Source organism: Megascapheus bottae, chromosome 21 (genome assembly GCF_031878675.1).
Source record: "Megascapheus bottae isolate mThoBot1 chromosome 21, mThoBot2.hap1, whole genome shotgun sequence".
NCBI lineage: Eukaryota > Metazoa > Chordata > Mammalia > Rodentia > Geomyidae > Megascapheus > Megascapheus bottae.
In genome coordinates, this window is record NC_143529.1 from 31,678,876 (window position 1) to 31,705,554 (window position 26,679).

The 26,679-nt window shown below is 40.8% G+C and overlaps 1 protein-coding gene across 1 annotated transcript in view; it reads left to right on the plus strand.

The window, feature by feature from the left end:
* The first annotated feature begins 5,344 nt into the window (after positions 1–5,344).
* Daw1 (dynein assembly factor with WD repeats 1) overlaps positions 5,345–26,679 on the plus strand; it is a 37,367-nt gene continuing 16,032 nt past the window's right edge. The window contains exons 1-5 of the mRNA XM_090354951.1: positions 5,345–5,438; positions 17,983–18,055; positions 18,814–18,958; positions 20,703–20,761; positions 22,573–22,695. Of these exons, the coding sequence (XP_090211077.1) occupies positions 5,399–5,438; positions 17,983–18,055; positions 18,814–18,958; positions 20,703–20,761; positions 22,573–22,695 (440 nt within the window). The 5' untranslated portion in view covers positions 5,345–5,398. The remainder of the gene's footprint in view (positions 5,439–17,982; positions 18,056–18,813; positions 18,959–20,702; positions 20,762–22,572; positions 22,696–26,679) is intronic.

The following is a 26,679-nucleotide window of genomic DNA, read 5'->3' on the forward strand; positions in this document are numbered from 1 at the left end:
GGGAAGGATTCTGTATAAGTGGTGTTATACTGGAGAAGGCTAGTAAGTGTCTCATCTTCTCCTGGGCATTTGTTTGGGTCTTGTGAGGCCAGCTGGGCAGTCAGGTCACTTTATGAACTCCAGCAAGGGAGGGTAAGCGGGGTGAAGGCTGGTCTTGCTTATACGGAATCTACACCTATGGGCATGCCTCCTTTTAGTCTGGCCCTGATATGAAGGGACACTGGAATTCAGAGGTGTCACTTCTCTATAACAAAACAAGAGTCCTGCTGTATAGCTCAGGGCAGCTTGTGTCCATTTATCAATATGCAGATCACAAGCCTTTTCTGCAGTCAAGACAGGGGACACCAGAGAACGGAATCCAGCTACGATCTCAGTTCTAGACTTCTACTTACAATCGTGAAGGCACCCCCACCCCTGGCTCTTTAGATCTTCCCCTCCCTCTAGCCTCCATGCTGCTATTTGCAGAGATCTGACCATGCCTGGTCAGTCATTATAGTCAACGTTCATTGAGAAAAGAAATTGAACTATACAACTTGAGGGTAGAAGTGAAGCAGGAAATGGAGAAGAACAATGGAAAGAGTGACACTAAGCAAGATGCATTGTATTCTTCACCTGACAACTGAAATTGAAGCTCCTTTATTCAACTACTTAAAAAACAATAAATAGTTTGCCATCTCAGTATTTTTGGTGATGGCACAAACACCATCATACAGATTTTAGAGACCCAGGAGTAGCCTCTGACCACTGCACAAGGACCATGTTCAGAGCTTTGCAGTTTAGACAATGGTTTGTGACAGTTCCCAAAGTTTTCTAGAAATAATGTCAGATAATTTAGTAAGGTTATTCCCAGAGTAGAGTGTATGGGAGTGTCGGTGAAAATCTTTTTTGTTTTTTTCTTTCTTGTTACATCTTAAATGGCCTACTCAAGGGCAGCTCTAGGCAAACCTAGCAGATACACAAGCTTCTGAAATAGCTAAATCTCCAATGTTTTCCTAACTGTCCAGCTTCACAAAATTTCTTGGGTTCATGGTGAGAGCTCATGGCCTCCTTCTGGGACTGAGATTTTGTGCCTGAGGTGTTATCCACAATACATTCACATAGATTAATTTTGAATCCTAATGACCAGAAAACTTAAATCATAGGTGGTTGAATGATTAGGATAAGAAAAAAAACAGGGTGGTATGGTTGAATATTTGATAGGAACTGATTAGATGAGGAAGATGATGGGACTTGGTCTAATTAGCAGGAAGATAAGCAAGGAATCATGAGAGAACACACATCATATACATGTAACACACATGCCATACGCACAGGCATATGTGCATACATACACACATAACAGGGAAAAATGAACCTTGTTGAGGAAGAAAAAAAATCAAACAATGTGCCTATAATGGAGTTTGTAATATGGAGTGTCTGTGTGTAATTGTGTGTCCTGAGAGTTTATCTGGAATTGGCAGGATGTTGCTCTGTGCATGAAGATCAAATGCAGGTTTTTCATGGCAGAAACATTCTGGATTCTGTGATATGAAGCAGGCCTCTCCCCCCACACCCACTGTGGAAGGAGATTGAGTTGAGCATGTAGACAAGATGATTCTAGTGACTTCCATAGCTGAAATGGGAGGCCTATCAGGTGGCAAGCCAGACAAGAATAAATCCTAGAACAGGAATAAGCAAGTCATGGTATGTGAGACTGGTCTTGCGTGAGAGAAAATTATTGGCAGTTGAGTGACTCGAGGTCAGAAGGATAAGTGGGTGTCTTAAAGGTCAAAGGTGCGAGGGTCTCAGGTAGGAATTTCAGCCTTCTTACAGTCCATCCCCTGTTACTCAGAAGGGAAATCTTATCTCATCTTGTTCCTCAGCCAACCCAGTGTAGCTTTCTCCACGAATCCTGGCAGTGAGTTCAGAATCTTGGCTAAGATCTTTTTCAATTCTGGGAAACTCTTCAGTAGTTTTGGAGACAGCCCATACAGCCAGCTTTCTATTGCTGTATTAAAACCTGAGATAAGTCAACCATCAAAGAGGCACCTAGATTTGGCTCATAGACTTGCAGTCCTTATCCCTGATGAAGTTTTTGTGATGGAATTCAGCTGCTCATGGCCCCAAAGAAAGACAGAGAAGATGAGCCTAGATTCCCACTATTCTCTTCCCAAGCTCACTCCTGATCACCTTGTAAGATTTCCCACTGGTCACTGTGTCCTAAAGATCACAAGACTGCATGCTCGTAAGTTCCCCAGTGATTCTGTCCTTGCTGTTCCAACGATCACACTTAAAGAATCAATAGGGTGACTCATTCCATTAGACTGGGTTGGTTTGCTAAGTATTTAATTTCTAGTTGTTCAGGGTAGATCGTATGGGAAAGTCTTAGTTCAAGCTGCTTCATAAAGAACTATGAAGTAGGTGGCTGGTAGGCAACAGAAATTTCTCATGGTTGAGGAGGTTGAAATTTAAGATCAAGGACATAGTATGCTCAGGTCTGATGAAGGCTGTCTTCTGGGCCATAGATTGTCAACCTTTCATTCGTACCCTTACATGGCTGAAGAGCTCTTGGTGGGTCCTTGTATAAGATCCGCATTTTCACTATTTAATAACTCTCAAAGCCCCGTTGCCTGTACGATCACATTTAGGGTCAGAATCTTATGACGTTTAGTCCATTGCAGGGAATAAATGCAGAGTCAAAATCCCTGTGACTGCTACTTCCTGATCTAGTGAGTCAATGGTCAGGACTATACAAGATGCCACTGTTTGGTTAGGAATGTTATAGAGATGCTTGATGAGGCGCCAGGCCAGTCAGACTCCAGGATGTGTAGAGTTCACTCCTGTGGATTTCTACACATCATTCTTAACTAATGGCTCTGCACTATGGGTGTGGTATGGAGAACAATCCATTATGTAGATAGGTTGGTGCAGAAGTTTCTGGCAAAGTGTAGATTCTCCATCAAATAAGCACCACTCTAATCTCAATTTGAGCCAATGTCCAAAGAGATTTGCTTGCACTCAACAAATCCACTAGTTCCTGTTTGTGTCATCATTTTGTTTTCATACCATTTTATTATTTTTCAGGAAAGAGTACAAGAAATCTCTAATTGAATACTTGACAAAGATTCTAGATGATCAAATTAGGACCTTTGTCTCCATATATTTATGTAAGGCTGGAGGCCTTCTGAAGAAACAGTCATTTGAGACAACTCAAGTCAATGGCTTTGGATATCCCTGATACATGGCTCTCAGCAAAGTCAAAGTTGAGGCCTGCTGATCCCTTGGGAGAATGTCTCTCCCTTCAGGAGTCTGTGCTGCCTCTTTTAGCTCCAGAGTGGGCAAAGCAGGTGTCACGGGTGGGAGATGAAGCATTTCTTCCAGACTCATGTGTTGAGCTTTTGGATCCTAATGAGTTCGTGTCCAGAGGAGATGGCCTCTTCTAAGCTAGTTGGTCATCAGAGGTCTACCTTCATCCTGAACCCACTGATGGCGTCACAGCTTATGTGATCAGTGGGGAATTGGTGGAGACTTCAAGAGTAGATCTGACTTGCAAGAAGTATGTCATTGGGGTCATGCTCACAAGAGTATCATTTGTTCCCAGTGTATCCCTGACTCTATCTCTGTCTGTCTGTCTGTCCACCTGTCTTTCCTTCCCGGCAGCCATGAACAGCCTCCTCCACCCTACATCATCTCCATGGTGTTCTGTCTCATCCAGGGCCCTAAAGTGTCTTGAAACCTTTGGGGGCTTCTTGTTTCATAACGACAGGAGGGTGGAGATTAGGTCAGAAGTGAAACACGAAGTCAGATGGAGGCCCACTTAAAGATAAAAGCAGAGACAAATACTTCTTCAGGTCCATCTCTCCATTAGAATATTCTGAATCCTTGATTGCTCTGTAGGAAGCAAAAGCCCTTTTTACTTAATAGTTTCAAGCTTAATAGAGATGCTGTGAGAACTCCACGAAAGGAGCCTCTCAGCCAGAGTTTTCTCTTTGCTTTATCATTTTTATTGGCTCACCCATGCAAATGTACACATAAATGTCTACTTACTGGCAACTTGAAAAATGTGAGGGTTGATTACAAGTGTCCTTCTCTTTCCATCTCCATACAAATCAATGTGTCTTTTCTACTCACAAAGGCATTCTCTTAAATCCTCTGGCTATAGCCGTGTGAATCAAAATAATACAATTATTTAAATTACACCCTCTATTCAGATTTCATTCATGGTCTCAGTGATAACCTTTATCATTATTTACTTGGCCTGGGTACTTTTAGTTGTTTTATAGGTTTAATTTCTTTAATCTGACTTGATTCTTCAGTTCTTTTTGTATGTTGACCTTGAAGAGTGTTAGTTTGTTATCACTTCCTCTGTTTGGTTTGCACAGTATTTCCTTATGGTCAGGATAAAATGATACATTTTGGCCAAACCTTCTGAGCTTGCTCTGTCCTCTTTGGTGCATTTATAAGATGTCAATACATCCTAATATTGGTAACGTCAACATTAACCACATGTTTAGATGATGTGCACATCATCTAACTTAGTTAACTTTTGAAAAACCACATTTTAAAATATCATTACCTAATAATAAAGTGTTTCAATAAAATATGCCAGAGACCTCCTCACTTCAGCAAAAACAATTTTCTGCTTCTCCATGTAGGTCCCTGGTTTGCAGGACTGGGGTGGCTCTTAGCTTTGTGGTGAAATGGTTTTTATGTGTTGCACCTTCCTGTCAGACTTGATTGTGTCACTTACTTAGCAGCCAGGGCTTTTCTGGTTCAGTGATCTTTCTTGTCTCCTAAGTATATCCACTATAAAAAGGCTCAGTCAGATGACTGAAAATCTGAAATACTTTGTTTTTCCTGCCTAATTTTTTTTTTTTTTTTGCCAGTCCTGGGGCTTAAACTCAGGGCCTGAGTACTGTCCTTGGACTTTTTTCTCAAGGCCAGCGGTCTGCCACTTGAGTCACAGCACCACTTCCAGTTTTTTTTTTTTCCTATGGCAAGCACTCTACCACTAGGCCACACACCCGACCCCTTCCTGCCTATTTTTTAAATAAAGGAAGGGGAAAGTTCGGAATGTTAAGCAGGCGAAAGTATAGCAATTTAATAGCTTTAAAAAAATTCCATATACTTTAATCTGCTTTTCCAAAAATTGCATGAAAGTATAATGCTTCCCATCAATAAGATATTTTTCCTTTCAAATTACCTTTTAAAGGGGGAAGTAAAATAAGCGAACGAATTTGAGGACTTTAAGGAGGACTCTTACCATCCCCGCTGACTTTGGGGCCTCCAGGCAGGCTGCCAGCACCAGGAGCTTGGGAAACTGGTAGGGGCCCTGCGCATGCGCGCTGCAGTAGCCAGTGGCTGTTTGGCCGTTTCCGTGGCTACGAAGCCAATCAACGTGGTATCTGAAGGGAAGAAAATGAAGCTCAAGAGCCTCCTGCTCAGATATTACCCGCCAGGTAAGGTGGCCCACATGGAGGGTCCCGGATCCCCAAAGCTGTGATGATCTGAGGCAGAGGAGGGGCTGGGTCCCTCCTTGGGTCCCTCTCTCCCTCCCCACCTCCTCCAGGGTGGTCCCTTCCCAAGTGAGTGACTTCAGCGGGCCTTCCCCAGGTAGGCTGCTCAGACTTTCACCTGCTGGGCACTATTCTTCAAAAATGTAAAGTGACTTAGAGGAAGTTTCAGCAACTTCTAAATACCATGCTTCCTGGTTATTCTGCAGCGAGGGTGGTTGAGTCCAGAGAGAGAGAAGGAAGAGAGAGAGAGGGGAGAGAGGGAGGGGAGGAAGGGAGAGGGGGAGGAGGGAGGAAGAGGGAGGGAGGGAGGGGGAGGGAGGGAGGGAGGGGGGGAGAGAGAGAGAGAGAGAGAGAGAGAGAGAGAGAGAGAGAGAGAGAGAGAGAGAGAGAGAGAGAGAGAGAAAGAGAGAGAGGAAGAGAGAGAGGAAGAGAGAGGGAGGGAGAGAGAGAGAGGGAGAGGGAGGGAGGGAGGGAGAGAGAGAGAGAGAGAGAGAGAGGAGAGAGAGAGAGAGAGGAGAGGGAGGGAGGGAGGGAGGGAGGGAGGGAGGAGAGAGAGAGAGAGAGAGAGAGAGAGAGAGAGAGAGACGAGAGAGAGAGAGAGAGAGAGCGAGCGCGAGCGCATTGCTTTCTTAATGTGAAATGTGCCAGAAGGATGAGGCCTATGTTAATGGAGCGTGAGAAGGAAAATGGACAGTACACAAAGCTTATAAGGTAATGCCGGTAGCCTTTTCTGTGCATGTCACCCAGTCAGCACATTGCATGGTGACTGATAATACACGGTGAGTTTAAAGAAGGCAGTAGCCCTTGAATTAAGTACTCACGGAATACCCTCACAAAATGCCATTGTTTTACAGTAGGTTATGCTGTTCTGGTCCTCTTGTGTTTGGGGGTGAGAGTTCCTCCACACTGAGAGAGTACGTGATGCCCAGTGATTCTCCAAGTTTAACAGGGATAAAACCAGGGGTAGAATGCTTGGTTCCTATGTGAGAACTCAGAAATAATAAGACCATGAAATAAACGATACCAAACTTGCCACTGAAAAACACAGATGTCTAAAAAATATGTCTGCCCACTATGAAAAGTTTGAATGAGGAGGTCACATAAAGATTTCAAAAGGAGAAAATAAGTTAAATATGAATTCAGATAGTTTTATGAAGGTAGGACTTAATGAATTTAAGGGGGCCTGGTACTGATGGTTCATGCCTGTAACCTCAGTTACTCAGAGGCTAAGATTTCAGCATTGTAGTTCAAAGCCAGCCCAATTAACCACCAAAAACTGAGAAGTGGAGCTGAGTCTTAAAACAACAACAACAACAACAACAACAACAGTTAAGGGAGCACATTCAGGTCCTGAGTTCAAGTACCAGTACACACACACACACACACACACACACACACACACACACACACACACAAGAATTAGGAGAATATGTCTCATTTTTTTCCTAGCAAGAGCCCATGGTTTAGTTAACATCTCCACTGAAATGTTCAATAGACTTTATTATTCCTTTTCTTTCATCCCATCATAATTTTGTTGTTTTACAGACTGTTCCCTGTTCATAAGTGCTACCACCACCCATGCAGTTTTTTTTCCAGTAGAAAACTTGGTAGTTTAATTTGCCCTTTTAAATTCCTTTGCACTCTGCTATCATTCTAGAAACAGATTTGGTGAGCTCTGCTTCTAGAACAGTCTATGAATTTATCACATCAGATTGTCCCTGTCCTCATTGCAATTTTCCTGACTCAGCTACCATTCTTCCAGCTACCCTTCTCATGCAATGTTCTCTGCTTATGGCCATTCCCCCTTGCTGGGCTATTTCTGTGGCTTGTCCACTGACTTGCTGGTTGCCACTGTCTTCCTCAATCTGAATGGAATTCCTCTGGTGGACACATCTGCAGTCTGAAAGCTCTGGCTGAGCTAAGTCCACCCTTTCTGCATTTTAGACTTCTTTGTTTCATGTGTTTCTTCCAAGAACTAAGAAGGATCTCTTTTTGGACACAACTTTCCTGAGGTTTTGGAATACCTGATCTCTCTTTATTTGGTATCAGAAAATGTCATAAAACCAGAGGTACTCTTATTTACAGACTGTTAAATCTATCCCTCCCTGATTTTTTCCTAGTCCATTTTTGTTTTATTATACTTATCCTTTGACACACTATTATGCTTAACTGTCCATATCTGATCTACAGAATAAACTCCATATGAACTAAAACTTCTTTGTCTATTGCTAGATCCTTAGCACCTAGACAAAATCCTAAGATAAGAGGACGCTCTAGGTGTTTGTTGAGTGACTGCATTTAGAGACATGCAGATTATGAAAAAAGTCAGTTCAGTCATGAAAACTGGGCTGCAACTTTCTCCAATATTAACTTTTTGTAGAAGGACAGCCCCTGTTAAGATTCCAAATAAAATCAGGTGAAAAGCCACTAGCCAGGAGTAGTAGCTAGGAAATTCTGATCTCTTTAAACACTCAGTTTCCTCAAGCCTCTGCTTGCACATAAGCCAGTGCTGGTTTGTGTAATAGTCTAATAACAATTGTCTTGCCTCTGGCCCTCCCCCTGACTGTCGCCATGGGTGAAAAGTTCTCCTGGGCCAGTGTGTTCTGATCTGTCAAGCTGTCAGCCTTCACTGGTGACTCATTGTCCTCTCTCTGTGAGAGGATGTGTCTTCCATCACCTCATCCTTGCACTCTTAATGCTCCTGTCACAAGTTCCTCCTCACTTCCCATGTGACCATCCAACCATTCTCACCTGAGCAGCATCCACCAGAGGATTCCTCTGTCCACCACTGGCTTGTCTGGTGCCCACTCTGCTTCTGCTCTGCCTTTGTGGCTCCTCTTCTTCTTTCTAACTCTGTAGTATTAGGACATTCCGGATCTTGGACCCTGTACCTCACTTTTCTGGTTTGCCCCCGTTTTCCGGGAAATCTCATGAATTCTAGAGGCTGATGCCTCCATCAATGTGCATCTCACATGGGAGGGAGGCCTCTGTGGACTCCCTAATCAGCTAGCTGTAGCCTGATTTCTCCATTTGCTCGGGTCAAAGCTTTGGGCTCATCTTTGTCTCCACTCTTTCACATCTGGTTTAGTAACAGCCTTGTCATTTTGGTTTCAAACTAGATGTAACCCAGTAATGTCCCTGTGCTGCGAAACTCCATGCTGACTACAGCTCCTCTCTCACTCCTGCTTAACTTTAGTCTGTTTTCTACACAGTGGGATGAGTATATTATGCTACAAACCACTGTCTTCTCAAGATGTTTCACTTATTTAGTTTTGCCTAGTCTTTTGTACAAGAATAACATCCATCTGAGGGCCGGCCCCATGCCTGTATTGTTGATGTTTCATTTCTGGCATCCATGTCTTTGTTGAATAAACACACATGATGAGATAATGTGGATTAAGAATGTCCAAACTCTTTCTGAAGCAGGTCATGTAAGAGAGGTCGTTTCTATTTCAGCTCCAACAGACACAGTCTTCAATACAAGAAACACTTCACACTGAGCCTGGCAACTGTGCGCCTTCATGATTATTTTATGAGATCATAGTCCTTAGCATATTCAAATACTTAATTTCTAAATTCCTATCTTTGGTGTGTCGTGTGATAAGCCAGATCCCACGATTCCACTAGATAGTAGGTGAGTGTTTCAATGACATTAGCCAGCAGGAAAAAATTGCTTACCACTGACTCATGCCTGTAGTCACTATGCTTCTATCACTTGAGCAGCTTCTCATTTCTTCCCTCCCTCATCCTTCTGAATGACATAAAGGCCTGGAACATGTTTTTGGTTAGCCTCCCTGGCGTTTGCTTCTCCTTACCTCCATTCCTGTTGACAAAACATGCATAACATGCAGAACTTGGATCCTGTTCACGAATCCCAAAACTCTGTGCTTCGTGTACAGCAGGGGCTGACTGCTATTAAAAGGACTCATCTCCATCTTTTTTTTTTTAAATGAGTGATCACGAGTTGTTTAGCGAGGAGAAAGAACTACAGAGCATTGATAAAACTGGTCAACATTTTGAATCCTTTGAAGGTATCTGTTGATCCAGTTAGAGAATACAGATAAATTCTGAATAGAGCCTTTTATGCACCATAAAGCATTTGAGATTGCAGCTTCTTACTTAGGTGTTTTGACAAATACATTTACAAGATAGCTCTTGAATAAGAGAAGATGAACACAGAAGTATTCTGTGAAACAGTTACCAAAGGAAGACAAGCCTGTATCCTCATCATGGTCTATATCTTACTTATATTCCTTCTTGCAACCATCAGAGCCTTTTGCTCACACAGGAGGCTTAAGTAGTTGCACAAACAATAGATATTTGACTGCCTTGGTGTATGGTCACATGTACATGCTTCAGATTTTGCACGTTATTTTCGGTATCCATTTGTTCAGTCATTTAAGTTCAGAGACTTAGCCAGCCTAAGGCTTTTGAGCATTACTCATTTTCCTTAGAAATAAAGAAATTGTGACTCAAACAATCAGACTTTTGTTAACTCGTTTGCTAATTTTTACTGCTATTTTTCCTTATACTATTAGAGGTTACTCTGTTGTCCAGTACTTTTTCCCATCCATCTTCTTTGAGTTATGGATTATTATATTATTTATTCATTGAGTTACATATTTGTTGCTTATCTCATATATTTACTCAAATGTGTATTGAGTGCTTACTTTCCTTGATGATGAATAATGCATATAAAAGGATTTTATATATAATGCAGACACTAAAGGCACAGAAAAGAAATCAGTTCTTAATTTGCATTTATGTAGACTCTGTATCCTTCAAAGTGTTCTATTCTACTTGGAAATAACCTCGTGGAGATTGTGTTCCTCAAGGTTTTATATACTAACAATGTTCACCCCTATTTTTCTGTCTCTTCTTTTTTCTTATTTTCTTTATCTTTGTATACTATATTTAATTACAGAGGGACTGTTATGACAAAGTCCTACAAAATCAACAAGGGAAGAAAAGAGAACCCTCTCATCCTCTTTCGGGTATAATGACCCCCTAAAAAGCTACAAGACATGCATATCAGCATTTGGATTTCTTTATATTAAGTTCTTCAAGCTTTATTTTTGATAGTTGTGATGTTTTTGCTGATTACCATTTCTCTTTAGCTTTGTTGTATGCTTTGCTTGTTGAAGCGGAACATTTATTTCAGATGAACTTATCCATTTTAAATTTTAATTGTTGAGTTTCACGTCATGTTTTTAAAAAGCCAACTATGAACAGAAAGACATAATATATCCAATTATTCAAATTGTATATCCAGTTTTTAATACTAAAATCCTCAATCAACAACTAATTGTTTTTGTATGTGTGTATAGATTGTGTGCGGTATAAAACTATTTCTATTTTTTTCTTTCTTTGCCAGTCCTGGGCTTGAGCTCAGGGCCTGAGCACTGTCCTTGGACTTTCTCAAGGCTAGCACTCTACCATTTGAGCTTCAGAACCACTTCCAGCTTTTTTCTATGTATGTGGTACCGAGGAATCAAACCCGGGTCTTTGTACATGCTAGGCAAGCACTCCAGCACTAAGCCAAACTCCCGGCCCCAAACTCAGGCTTTCATGCAGGCAGACACTCTACCACTGGGCCAAACTCCCCACCTTACTGTTTTTGTTTTTGTTTTTTTAAACTCCCTTTATCCTTCTATCCCTGGGGGAAATTAGTAAAATATCTAATGTATCTCATGCAAAAATAATAAAAATGAGGAAAGGAATGTGTTGGGAGGGATGGGGGAGGGAAGGGGGAGAATTTTGAAAGGAATCACACTGATCATAAATTACTTTGCTGCAGGATATTCATAAACTCATTTTTACAAGTACTTAAGGATAAAAAAGAAACAAAACAAAGACAAAACAAAAAATATCCAGGGATTTAGGTGTTATTGATCAGAAGACAGGATTGTATACACTGTGTAATATCCCTATAAATCTTGTTACTTCATCACATATATTTTTCTGTCTCCTTCTAAGGTAAGAAGTTTAGCATTTAAAAGAAAAACAAATTCAACTAATATTTGTTGTATAACAATCCATTCTTTCCTTGTAAATTTGACATTCCTTTCAGATTTCTTTAAAATTTGTGTCCAAGTAATTGCACTCTAGTTACTAATTTTAAACCAGAACAGAACATATATTGTCTTTTTAGTATATTGTAGTAACTCATAGAGTAAAATTTCATGTTCCTCAAATTAAATATTAACTATAGAAATGGCATAGGTTAATTTGAAATTTTATAATATTATGCTTTAATTTTCATTTATATCTGAGAGCTTTGCTATATACCCTGTCTGGCTTCATTAATTTTAATTAATTAGTACTTCAGTGACTTTTTTCTACACCTGTGAACAAGATCCTTCTATTCGCTCCAGCTCTGCTTGTTTACATTGATTCCCTTCGGCTTACAGTCAGAGGCTCTTGTATGCCATGACTTCTTTTTTTTAATAAAAGGTTTTTTTAATTAAATAATTTATTAACATTGATTTTTACATCATATTTCAAATGACATATTTAACAAATAAGTATTCAAGAAGGGAATCTCTATATACAATCACTGGCACTTAGATTTTAGAACATAATTAAAATTAGGCTGAGGGTTTGTATGTAATAGATACATATTGATCTATGCAATAAAACATTATAGAGTCATAGATTTTTATGTCTATGTAGTTGTGCTTATATTTCCAATACCATGTCCATGCGCCTTTTGTTCCTTTGGTCTTGACTTGTCTCACTCAACATGATTCGCTCTAGATTCGTCCAGTCCACTTCCCTGCAAATGCCATTAGTTTATCTTATCTGTTGGCTATGTAGAATTCTATTGTGTGTGTGTATATATATATATATATATATATATATCTCACATTTTCTGAATCCATTCATCTGCAGTAGGGCATCTGGATTGTTTACATTGCCTGGCTATTGTGAATAGTGCAGAGATGAACATAGCTGAGCAGGTGTCCTTATCATATCTTGGGTTATGATGTTCAGGGTAGATGCCCAGGAGTGGTATGGCAGGATTGTAGGGAAGGTCTATTTTCAGTTCTTTAAGGAACCTCCACACTGCTTTCCAGAATGGCTGAACTAGTTTACAATCCCACCAGCAGTGCAGTAGGGTTCCTTTTTCTCCACAGCCCCTCCAGCATCTGTCATTGTCTGAGTTCACAATCTTGGCCATTCTTGTTGGGGTAAGGTGGTATCTTAGGGTTGTTTTTATTGCATTTCCTTTATGACCATGGATGATGAGTATTTTCTCATATGCTTTTCTGCCATTTTAACTTCTTCCTTTGATGTCTCTCTTTAGTTCCCTTGCCCATTTAGTGATTGGTTTATTGGGCTTGGGGGAGATTAGTTTTTTGAGTTCCCTGTAGATACTGGATATTAAGCATTTGTCTGATATATTACTGGTAAATATTTTTTCCCATTTGGTTGGCTGTCTCTTTACTTTTGTGGCTATGCTTTTTTCTGTGCAGAAACTTTTTATTTTTAGGTAGTCCCATTTATTGAGTTTCTCTCCAATCTGTTTTGACCCTGGGATTCTGTTCAGGAATTTCTTGTCTGTGCGTATGAGTTCCAGTGTCTCTCCAACTTTATCATGTAGCAGTTTCAAGGTTTCTGGTCTGACATTGAGGTCTTTGATCCATTTTGAGTTAATGCTTGTGCATGCCATGAGTTCTTTTAAACACACTTCAGTTATTTATGGAACACACGATAATAGTGTATCAGTAGCTTCTCAGGACTGGCAATGTGCTGTAATATACATAATGTGCATGACGTGGCACAAGCTGTCTTTTGTGCTTTTAAGCAAATTGGAATCTTTTTGTGGTTGTCCATCAGCAGAACATTCCCTTTATTCTTTTTAAGTTTGTTTCTCAACTGGAAAACCAGGGTGTGGCTTCAGGTCTTTAATTCAAAAGAGCTATTTCAGGATGGGGTCCGGCAAACCAAAACCAGGTCAAATGGGGCTGGACTACAGTTTTTGTCCAGCTGTGAAGTGGTGTCAGGCAGTTTCCTAAGTCATTAAAATATTTTGATTGATTTTTCTGTGCTAAAATGGTAACTTTCATCACATAGCACCTTCTTGGCTTCCCTGTGCTGGCTTTGATGAATGAGGTAATGAGATGCGACAGCGGTGCATTTCCTTTAAGATGGTATCCCAGCCACTGTATGGTGGCGAGGGCTGACACCAAGAATAAGTTGAAGGATGATAGAGGAAGATCCTGAACAGGCTTGAGGTGAAGGACAATCAATCCCCTTCTAGCTAGAGCTCTAGAAAGTTCCTGGCTGGAGATTCATTATTAGACTTTGATGAAAATTGAGACTTCAGACCTTGATGAATTTAAAGAGAAACAAGGCAGAAACTGCAAACATCTCCTCTATGAGCAACGAAGAAGGAAAAGTCACTGGAGAAAGAGACACTTCATAAAGCCTGGAGAAGAAAATATTTGAGGAAGAAGAGCATCTATCATGCTATTATTTTCCAAGGCCCATGTGGTAGAAATGGCAAGGAATGAAAAATGAATTAATCAACCTGAGGATAACCGTTCACTCATGTCCTGGTGGCTGATGCGTTTAGCAAGGACTCCTTGCATAGCTGGAGAACTCTGGGAGATACAGGGAGGGAGAGGAACCATGAGGGAGAGATGGAAGCTGGGGAAGGAAAGGTATAATGTTAATTGGTTGACCAGTGTTACTTACATTTGATCCCAGCCAAATCATGTGTGCCAACTGTATGTAAATCACCAAGATGTGTTCGTTCCTCTAGGAAATATAAGGAAGCACACAGTTTTTTTCCTCCTGATAGTTGTTACAGCCTCACTGAGAAGAAATGACACAAATGCAACTCGACTGATACAAAGTGACCTGTGATAGTCCAAGCAGGAGACCTCAGACAAGATATGCTGAATAAGCTATAGCTGTTTAGATACCCTATGCATGAAATAATTATATATATATATGTGTGTGTGTGTGTATATGTATATAATATTCAACCTTAACCTTCAAATTATCTACAGATGAGAAAATTGAGCTATAAAACATTATTTTTTGAGTCTCATGACAACAGTAGATGAAGATTTGAATTGCAACACACCTTTTGGCTGCATTCATTTTCAAGGATTCTGTGCTTTTGAGAAGCAAACACAGGGTTCTGATAGCACTCTCCTCTGACGTGCTATGTGGCTGACTGCATCAACTCTCCAAGTGCAGGGAAGTCCTGAGGCCTTTGAACCCTTCCAGCCATGACTCAATGGTCCTTCCATCGTAACAAGTGATATTGGAATTCTCACTGTACCGATGTGCACAATGACCTTGCCAAGGAGTGCGAGGGGAGAAGGGGTGGACCCTGTTACACATCAAGGCAGCATCAGCAGAACCAGAGGATGGTGGTTGTATTCTTCATCAATCATTCCCCTAGGGAAGAGAAAACTCCACCAGCGGAATATGGGTACGTGATCCCATGATCCCATGTGTGTCCTTTGGGCTCTGCTGGGTGAGCAGGTGGACTGTGACAGAGGCACCTCTGATGATGGGCAGGGAAGGGCCACTGCAGTCCCCAGGGAAACTGTGTTTGTTGTTGAGTAAACTAGCCATTTGATTTTCTCATGGAAGAACCTCTTTACTTGAAAGAATCAGATAAGCAATTATTTTTCAGCAGGTATTTTCTTGACTAAGAGCCCAGTAAGCTTGAAAGTTTCCAGTAAAACCATCAACATTTCATGCCAGTGATAAAACATGAGCTTTTGAATTAAAAAAAAAAGAAAACTATATCTTGTATGGATGTCTGTAGCTTGCCCAAGTAGAAGAGTTTTCTGATGACAGCAACTGAGAATGGTATTTACATTTGATTCATGTTTGATGTTGTATGCTGAAACACGTCACCACCTAGACCTTGGGGTGATGTTTCTGGTGCTGCCAGCTTCTGTTTAATTCCCACAGCTGCTATGGGAGGGAGGGCAGACTGTACTGAGGGGCTGTTGCTGCATGGCCAGGCTCACCTCTGGGTTTGTGTAAACCAATGGAAAGAAGGTGAGGGATATAGGCCTTACTGAGCCAGCTCTGGCGCCTGGTGTGGAAATGGGAGCTGGCACATCGTAGGACTTCTCATTTGGCAGGAGGGAGTTCTCCAGTGATCCAGGTGTGGGGAGGCATGGGAAGTTGTGAGACTGTGCTGGGAACCGAACTTGGTTTCTGAGCAGTAGCTGAGGAGGTCTGGAGCACTGCCCCGGCCTCTGCTTCATGGTGGAGCCCAGGGACTGCATGGGAACTTGGGCAGCCCTGGCGGATCAGATGCTATAGTTGATGAAGGTCTTCCACCTAGGATCCTGTTCGTCTGTTTGCTTAGCTTCCCCTTCTGGTCTGCCCGTCACAGGGAGCAAGCTTTCTTGACTTGTGACTTTTAGATTAAAATGTTCAATTCTCATCGCTGAGCTTAAGATCGGAAAGATTTAATAATTTTACAGGTGAGTCAGAGCAGACAGATACATTCCGACCGGCAGTTGATTAGGGATAGAGCTTGGGTACCTGGCACTCCGTTGGCATACCACAGCTAGATCTCATGTTCTCGAGTATTCTGAAGACTTGGCAGTAGAAGGGTCTCAGGTGCACGAAGTGTCTAAAAGCCAGGCTCTTTTCTTACTTCCATTCCTGAGTAGAAAATGGAATCATCTAAGTTCTGAAATGGTGAATGATGTGTTGCTTACGATTGACCAATTTCCTATGAACATTTATTTGCTTTTTCTACTGATCATAACACATAACATCCCTTAGGACCTGTTAGTCCAGTCTTCAGAACTCTAGTAAATAAGATGCCTGGTAAGTAGACCACAAAATATAAATTTTGGGGAAAGAAGGATAGCTGGGAGTTTCTTACTACTGTGACTGTTGGGAACTGATAATAAAGTTCCCCTAAACAAAACAGTGTACTGTCATTACAGTTTATTTACTAGAAAGTCAAATGCTTAGTGCTTAATATAAAGTTACCTAAGTTCTCTTTCCTCTTTCTCCTCCTCCTAATCTCCCCCTGCTTTTTTTTTGGTAAAAGACAAAATGTACACTGGGACATGATGAATTATACAGGTCTTCTAAAATTTGTATAGTGAGACCAAAGCAGCATATTCTTAGAAAAGGAACACAAAAGTGCAGTAGCTAGCTATGTGCACGTGATCAGAGAAAATAATATTTATCAAAATTAACTCCAAGAAATGGAAACAAGGTTTCTGTTTTCTTTGTTGCCATTTTTGTTTTCTATACCATTTGTCTTGTACCTTTGTCTGTCCTGAGGCGCCATAAGGAGGCCTTGGCACAGAAATGGAGAGACAAAGGGTAAACAAATGCATCAATTATATTCACTAGACACTATGTTGAAAAGGAACTATACAACTTGTGGGAGGGGGTGAGAAGAAAAAAGAGAAAGAGAAGGAAGAGTTGACACTGTTCAAAACGACAGGTATTCATTACTTCATGTATAGCTGTAACCCTCTGGACATCACGTTTAGAATAACAATAAAATATATTTATTCAAAAAAGACTTTATCTCTCAGTCTGTGTTTAAAATTATCTTTAATTTTTTAAAATTATCTTTAAATAGTTGCCACTTAACTAAGCAGATTATGAATACAATATATCTTTTTTTTGCCAGTCCTGGGCCTTGAACTCAGGGCCTGTGCACTGTCTTTGGGCTTTTTCAAGGCTAGAGCTCTACCACTTGAGGCACAGCACCACTTCCAGTTTTTTTTCTATGTGTGTGGTACTAAGGAACCAAACTCAGGTCTTTGTGCATACTGGGCAAGCACTCTACCACTAGGCTAAACTCCTGGCCTGAATACAATATATTTTGATCAATCCTTTTCTCCACCCATTCCTCCACCCACCCCATCCCCCATTCTTCTTAATTTCGTAGGATATACATTGATTAGACTCTTGTCAGTATTTTTCTCCCTCTTCTCCCTTCTTCTGTGTTCCTCTGACTTCATCCTAACTCTTTCAAGTATTTACTTCTTGGTGATTTATTGTGCTGAACTTTGATTTGGGCTTTCTAAGGAATTAAACTATTTGAGATCTTCCTTGAATCTATGGTACTTCAGTTAACACACTGTATTTACTTAGGACTTTACAAGCTAAATTTAGTTTCCACACATAAGGGAAAACATGCATCCTTCGTCTCTCTGGGCTTGATTTCACTAAAGATAAAATTTTCCAAGTCTTCCAGACATCTAGGACAGACAAGAAAACCCAGGACTCAGCACTGTCAACTCCAGGATGTCTCTCCTCCCACCTCCTTCTACCTGTCAACTGTTGAGTAATTGACAGTGCTGGTTGAATATTTCTAAGGATAAGTTAACCTTTATTCAGAGCCCTATGCAATTGCATTGATGGTGAAAAATGGAAAATCTGAAAGCTCAAGATGAAAGAGCAAAGCTTAAGGATATTAAATTTTGGCATAGCACTGTCATCATTCACTTTTTTGTATTGTGTTTGTTTATAGGAATTCTGCTGGAATATGAAAAAAGTGGAGAACTGAGAACCAAATCCATAGATTTGCTTGAGCTCAGTTCTAGGTAAGACTTCCATAGGATGCAACATGTATTTTGCATCAAAAATTTGAACTGGATGTTGGTAGCTCACATAATTCTAGCTACTTAGAAAACTGAAGTCTGGAAGATCAAGGTTCAAAACTAGCCGGAGAAGGAAAGTTTGTGAGCTCAGTCTCCAATTAGCCAGCAAAGTGCAGACTGGAGGTATGGCTCAAGTGGTTGGGTACTGGCCGGGTGGAAGAAAATCGAATTGTGAGGCCAAAGGCCTATGTTGAATCCCTGCAGTGATACATAAAGAAAACACTGGAGGATGTGTGGTTACTTCTTCCTGAAATTGCTGCCTCTAGAGGGCGTGAGGCAGTATGGTAGAGTCAAGGCCAGTTGAGGCTAAATGAGACATTGTCTTAATTTCTTTCTTTCTTTTTGAAAACCCTGAAATAGTAGATGAGCTGAATGGTTTCCATAATTTAAAAATTGTTCTGTGTTGTATTACTTCCTGCTTTTTTCCAGTGGGATATACTTGAAGGGTCTTGATGAAGAGGTGAGATGAGTCATTCTAGAAAATTCTAGCAAATTCCAGAAAATTCGACTCCACCCCATGCCATTTACTGACTCGTGTGAGGGTTTTTTTTTTCCCACCTCTCTGAGGGATCTCTTGGAGAACAAGATGGTGCTTTTAACATTTCTAACTCTTGTGCCTGCCTAGAACAATGCGATTCTTGATGCAGTGACAACCCAAATATACTTTCTGACATGCAAAATGTCTTCTGGGTGATTTTCAGCACTGATGTCGGGGCCTTGGTAGAAGAGATACAGAAAGTAGAGCCCCTGATCACAACATCGCGAACCCAGCAGCTTACACTGCTGGTCCAAAGACTGCAGGAGAAACTCGCCCAGCACAGTGACCACAGCTTCTACCTCTTCAAGGTGAGGCATGCTTTTCAAAGCTCTGGGGAGGAGAAGGCTGGTGAAATAATCGACGCTGTGTTGATGCTTTATGACTAATACACATGAAGAGTCGTTGCCATTAAATGACTTTTAAGTGACTGAGTTATCAAAATTAGTCTCTAGCTAGAGTCATCTTAAGGAGTTGTGTTTCATAATACATTGACATTTCTCATTTTTTCCCTCTCATGTGGAATAAACTATTTCAGCAAATATTCTTGATTTACACAATTTCAAGATGATATAATGTGATGTAAGTGTGTTTACTGTAGAAATGTCAGTCGTGGTGAGGATGTTAAGAACTGGTTCTTTTCTTTCTTCCTTTCTTTTTCTGTTTTTTGAAAATTGATTCTCGAGACTGTGTCTCGAGGGTCCTTGATTTCAAGATATTACTGCCACAGCCTAGCAAGTGCTAGCATTACAGGCGTGAGCCAGATTTTTTTTATTCTTTACATGTTTTATATTTTAATTTTATTTTAAAATTAACATAATACAAGGCAGTTTCATCGTGATAATTCCATGCTGTAAAAGGAACTGTAAGCAATTTCATTCCCTGTGTTATCTCAGTATTTGGTAGTTTCCATGAATATTATTTATTATTTACACTGTTGCACTTAGTTTATTCTAAAATTTCTTCTCATAGTTCTGGTTTTGTCCTTATGTTTTCAATATAGTAATAGATATTCTTATTTGCATATCTGCTCCAGCTGGTACAATAGTCAGGCCTCTTTAAGAGGTATCAGCTCTGGATCCTGGAGAGGATGAGGTGATGGCTGTCTTTCTTTCCAGCAGGTGGCACTGTTCAACCTCAAATACAAGCTCCATCACCAGCCTGCACATTGTCAAGGAAACCCAGATGCTTTTGGTGATGCTGGGGCTTTTTACCTAGGGCCTTGGGCTTGCCACAAAGGTCTCTACCACTTGACCCACACCTCCAGAACATTTTGCTTTAATTATTTTGGGGAAAGTGGCTCCTGTTTTTGCTTGGGCTGGCCTGGATCTTGATTATTTGCACTGTCTAGATGAAGGATAAGGCCATGACACTATACCCAGGTATGAGAGGGGATTTTGTAAACTTTTTGGCTGAGATGACGTTTCATTTTCTTGATCTCCATGGCTCAGCTCAAGTGTCTGTGATTACAGGAATGAGCCACCACTCTGGTCTCACAAAAGGACAACTATTGATACTGAAAAGAGAAGCTATTATGGTGATACTCCGGCAGCTGACGTAACTGAGACTGATGCAGCCTAGCCATTCACTCTCCTAATACATTATTTATTATTATTTATGAACTATCTACTATGCAGAGATTGAAAAATTGATGACATATATTCTGACTTGTCAGGAAGCTTTAGGATTCAAAAAATAATAAAGCATAAAGTACATATGAAACATAGTGTGCATCACATATACAGTGTTCATAAATACATGCAAAACAAATGTAATTTAGAAAAAAGTGTTGGAAATGAATACTACTTTGTGTCTTACTTAATGGCCATAATTTTATCCTAAGAGAAATTGGTGTGGATAAGGACAACCCAGAAACAATTATGTTTTGCAATCATCTGTATCAACTGAATGTTTGGTTTGTTTCAATAGATGCTCTACTTGTTAGATATAAATTTGACCCCACTGAATGTCTTCCTTCACCTGAAGTTAAAAATTAATGAATCCAGTTTAATTTGGTGTGACTCCAAAAATAAATGGTCTTTTCTTGCATTGAAGGTTCTCCGGGCACACATCTTGCCATTGACAAATGTCGCTCTTAACAAGTCTGGCTCATGGTAAGACACTTTTAATTTTCATTGCATAGCAATCAAACTGTAAAACCATTGCAGTGATGGCCAGATCATTACACTCCTTATGAGTTCATTCCCCTGTTCCCAGGTTCTACTTAGTACAGAAGAGATAAAGAAGCACTTTTTCGCCCTGCTCTGAGTTTTCTGTGCATTTGGGGTAGGAGTCATGCTGAGATCTCAGGAAGCTGTAGCTGTGCATTATTTAATTCAGGGAACTAGCTCATGGGGATGAAGTTGTGTTCTCCACGGCCCCCGGAAGCTGGACTGCTTGTGAGCCTGCAGTTCATTCCCCATCTAGCTCGGGTCTGTGGGTGGGACAAGAGGGAGCCATCAAGATTGTGTGTAGAGCTGGCATTTGGTGAACTTGATTCTGAAGCAGGAAACACAAAGTGGAAAGATGAGGCAGAAGCTAGAGTGGGGGAAAAGGCACATCAACACTGATGCCATGTCACAGGCGGACAATAATATCATCTGTAGTGATATTTTTAGTTTCTTAAAATTGTACACATTATCTAATCACATAAGAATATATCCTAAAGGAATGTAACAATTCTAAATGGAATTTCTCTTCATTTTATTGGGTGAAGTCTCTTGTGGTTTATGATAGAGTTTTTTGTTGTTGTTGTTGATCTTGGGACTTGAACTCTGGGCCTGGGTGCTGACCCTGAGCTCTTCAGCTCAAGGGTACTGCTTGAGTCACAGCACCACTTCTGGTTTTCTAGTGGTTAATTGGAGATAAGACACTCCACAGACTTCAGTGCCTGGTCTGGCTTTGAACCGCCATCCTCAGATCTCAGTCTCCTGAGCAGCTAGGATTACAGTTGTGAGCCACTGTACCAGGCTAGAGAGGAGTTTTTGAGTCAAAGGATTTAGATACTGTTCTCAATTTATTTGTTCTGCACACATAATTTCTATTATTAAAGAGGAAAATGAGCCAGACATTGGTGGCTGATGTCTGTAATCCCAACAGCTAGTGAAACTGAGAAGTTTGTGGCATGAGGCCAGGCAAGAGAGAAAAGTTTGTGAGACCCTTCTCAGCTGAGAGCAGAAACCATGCCTGTTCTCCTAGGTATCAGGGAAACTCTCAGGCATGGGTGCAGGCAGGATGAAAGACCCTGTCTCAAAAAATATGCAATGAGGGTAGACACCAGGGTCCCATCTCTGTCATCCTAGCTATTCAGGACACTGAGTTCTGAGGATTGCAGTTCAAAGCCAGCCTGAGCAGGGAAGTCTGAGAGACTGTTATCTCCAATAAGAGAGACTCTTCTCTTGTGGCAGAAAAAAACCAGAAGTGGCACTGTGGCTCAAACTGGTAGAACGCTAGACTTGGGTGCAAAAAGTTCAGGGACAGAATGCAGGCCCCAGAGTTCAAGCCCCATGACTGACAAAAAAAGCAGTGAGGGCTGGAGGCAGTAACAGCCTCTGCCCAGAAAGCCTGAGGCTTTGCATTCAAACCCCAGAGCTGCCTAAACAAAGACTCACCCAACGAAGAAGTTATCACCCTACAGATAAAATACGAAGTCTTTATTTTTTATTTATTTATTTTGGGACAGTACTGGGATTTGACCTTGTTTACTTTGTTTGCTTGCCCAACTGGCATGCCACCTGGAAGTCACACTTCCAACCTTACTTTTTGCTGGCTAATTTAGAGATGGAGTCTTTCAGACTCTCTCTGACCTTGACCTTCAACCCTCAGAGTAGCTAGGATCCCAGGTGGGAGCCAGGCGCGCCCGGCTCATAGTGAGTCTTCACGAACACATTTCCATTCTCATCCTGTGTTCTGTTCCTTGTGCTAGCTTTATCACAGGAAGCTACGACCGGACGTGCAAGGTGTGGGACACCACGTCGGGTGAAGAGCTGCACACCCTGGAAGGCCACGGGAACGTGGTCTATACCATCGCCTTCAACAACCCCTACGGGTCTGTGTGTTCATTAAGTCACATGTTCGGGTCTCCAGCATCGGGGATGGGGGGATTAAAGGACGACAATTAACACATCCTGGCTGTCTGCTGCAACACCGACGGCCTTCCAGTGCCTCCTTCATGCTCAGTACCTGAGGAATAGGGAGATTTGCATCAAGAACATGGAGTTGAAGGCCAGCCTGCATCCCTGCACAGCTGTGGCTGTTGGCGAGGGATGGCTCTGGGCGCCATGATGTAACATACTCCACGGCTCACCTCTCTCCATTCGGAAGAAATGTGTACTCTGGCAGCACTTGGCTATGTGCTAAGTAACAGTATAAGTACAATAAGGGATTATTTTTTAAACAACCTCTGGTTAGAAGAGCCTGGGGAGCGAGGTGTTTTCTGTCCTCATGACGCAGGGTGCAGACTACATGTGCCAACGTCTACTGGGTGTTTGTACCAGAGAGGCTGCCCACACACACACAGCAAAATCCTCTTCCCAGGGTGAGGTCCTCAGCTTAGAGAGCTGCATTTGTTCACCAAGCTGTGCCTTCAACTTTAATTACAGAACTTGATATGAAACTGCATTACTGAATTGTTGTGTTAAAATGTTCCACACACCAATGGAATGGGAGAGTGTTGAAAAAAAAGCTTAAAAAATTCTTATTATCTTTAAGTAGATGTACAAAAGAGGTGCCACTTAACAAAGAATGTTTGTGGTTCTCAAAGGTAAATCTTTAAAAAAAAATAATGTTCCTAAATGGAATTGCAGGAAAGAATAAGGTTCATCTAGCCAGCCTATTACAAAAACCTGGGAACATAATACATACAGATCTTTTTGCAAATGTCTCTTTAAAGAAAAGGAAAGCAGGATTTATAGAGGTTTGACAAGAATTAGTTCGGTTAACTCATACCGTGTCAATTCTTTAGCTTAGCCAATTGAAAGGCCTCTATCAATAGATTAGGAAATGAAGGTACAATTGAATAAAAAAGTTAAACATACATCTTGTTTTAAAGGGATAGTCCACCAAGAAATGAGTTGTTACATCAACTGGCTCAGTAATTCTGGCGCATTTTCTATGAGAAATGACCACAACAAAACAGAAAATGCTTTAAGACAGGGAAAAGAGCATAGTGGTTTCTTGTGATCTGAGCGCTGTTATAGAAAAATGTAAGATCAGAGTTTCAGTCTGAGGGGGCCATGGGTGGTGGATGCCCAGGACCACTGGAGGATGGGCTGTAGTTTCTTGGGGTTTCCAGATGGCACTATCCGAATGCCCTTATTTCTGCAGGGCTGAGTTGCTATGTAGTTTATAAACAAAGGAAGAGCCATGAGCGTGCTCTTTTGAAGGTCTTCTTGGCAGAGAGAAGGGGTTGGGAGATTTGGTGGTAGGAAACAGCAGGAGGCAAAACACTTAGTGAGGAGGAAGAAAAAGTTCTCGGGCAGAGTGGCACAGGGAGCAGAGGGGTTATCAAGATTAGATGTTCAGCTACCTGTAATCCCAGCTACTCAGGAGGCTGAGATCTGAGGAGTGCAGTTTAAAGACAGCCCGGCAGAAAAGTCCATGAAACTCTTATCTCCACCAAAAACTCTTAACCACCAGAAAACTGGAAGTGGTGTTATGGCTCAAACTGATAGAGTGCTAGCAAAAGAACTCAGGGACAATGCCCAGGCCCTGAGTTAAAGGCTGTTGTCCAAAAAAAAAAAAGATTAGATGTATGTAAATAGAATTTTGCACTATAGTTTATGGAAATGATATCTAGACCTAGATGTTACATTTTCAGAGCATATTACTCATGAGGGTATAATCCATCCTAATTGGAACATTCCAACAGCTAATGTTATAGTCAGCGTCCAGGAAATTTACCTTTGATTTTTACATCCTAGAGAATGATAACATTCATAATATTACCTTGTGAGTGGGAGAAATGTGATTGGAACTATAAGTCATTTTGTGTTATAGCTGGTGTAATTCCCATTTCATTTTATTGCAGTGCAGTCCCTATAACATAATACCATATCTTTTAATAGTCTACTCAATAGATACAATCTTTTTATTTGGTGTCTCTTTGGGACTAACTTTCTCCGGCAAATAGCAGGGAGAGGTGTATGCTGTGGCATTTTAGTAGATTCTGTTACGTGCCCCTGGTGAAAATGCCCACTGCCTAATTGTGCAAATTTTAGTTGTATGATTTAATTGTATACAAGAGTAGTGGCTTTCATGTTTTCCTGTGACATGAATATTTCCACAAAGTAAGTTTAAGACAACTATCAAAAATAAGATGGAGCTTGTGTTCACGTGTATGTGTGTGTGTGTGTGTGTGTGTGTTATGTGTGCACATCAGTTCATGTACCTGTGTGCCCATGTGCATTTGTATGTGCATGTCTCTTTATGTGTGTATTTGTGTGTGTGACAAAAAGTTTGTGTGTGCGGAGAGAAAGAGAGAGAGGGAGAGAGGGATCATGAATACTTAATAGTGTTTTTTTATTAATTTTATGCATTAGGTAAGGAGTGAGTTTTGTTTGTTTTCTTAAATCCTGTTTGCCAGTCTTCAACTTGCACTTTTCTGCTTCAGACTCTCAAATGCTAGGATTACAGCCATGTACTGCTGTGTATGTAATGAGTAAGTTTTGATTTAGTAAAGTAATTTTAAATAAAAATGTTGATATGCGTAGCATCTTGTATAGTATGCTATCATGAAGACATAGAGAATACTTTGGTATAATGGACATTGGTGAAAACAGTGACAACTGGAGACTGATGTGGTGTTACAGGGGAAGAGTTTGAACAAATGGACTGAGGTAACTCAGGAGGCCTTGATGTGATCTTGAGCAGAAGTTGAAGGCGATAGCAATAGTTGGAAAATGCCCAGATGCCTGGATTGGGTAGCAAGGGAGAGGCTATTTCAGAGTGTCCAGCCGGCAGAGGATTTGGCGGTATTCTCTAGGAAAAAGCTCTCCTGGAGCCTGGGCAGGAAGAATCTTTACCCCAAATAATCACAGAAGCACCAGGTTGGGAGTTGGGACCAGGGGAATAAAGCGCTGTTATGGACAGTAACTCTCTTGGTCCTAGATAATTTGTTTTCCGATGTGTAGCTTGAGTTAAAGATCTCTTTCACACAACAAACATCCTCTGTAAATGAAGCCCAAGGGCTGTGGGGTGGCTTCCTTTTCAGCATGAATGAAGCCCTGAGTTTGATCTCAGCATCGCAGAAATGAAAAAACCCACAAAACATTGTTGATTCTTTTTTTTTTTTTAAAAGGTCAGGTATGTTTACCCATCTATAATTCCACCATTTGGTAGATTGAGGCAGGAGGATCATAAGTTTGAGGCCAGCCTGGACTACATAGTGAGACTCTGTCTCAAAAATAAAACTTCATTAACTAGTTAATTAATTAAATTAAAAAAATACCACAAGATAACTCAACTGTGGGGACATTTTTTTTAACTACAATTTTTTATATATATTTTTTCATATATATTTTTTAAAAGAATTTATTAACGTTGATTTTTACATCATATTTTAAATGACAAGTTTAACAAACAAGTGTGCAAGAAGGGAATCTCTATTTACAATCACTGGGACTTAGTATTTAGAACTTAATCAAAATTAGGCTAAGGGTTTTTATGTCATAGAAACATATTAATTTAAGAAATAAAATATTATGTCTATAGATTCATAGGTTTTTATGTCTATATAGTTATGTTTATATTTCCATTACCATGTCCATAGCTTTGGGTATGCAGTTATTGAGTCCTTGCTCTTGTACTCTTTGGATTTAATAGCCGCATATTAAAGATACCATGCACCTTTTGTTCCTTAGGTCTTGACTTGTCTCACTGAACATGATTTGCTCTAGATTCATCCACTTCCCTGTGAATGCCATTATGTATCTTGTCTGTTGGCTATGTAGAATTCCATTGTGTATGTATACCACATTTTCTGTATCCATTCATCTGCAGCAGGGCATCTGGATTGTTTCCATCACCTGGCTAT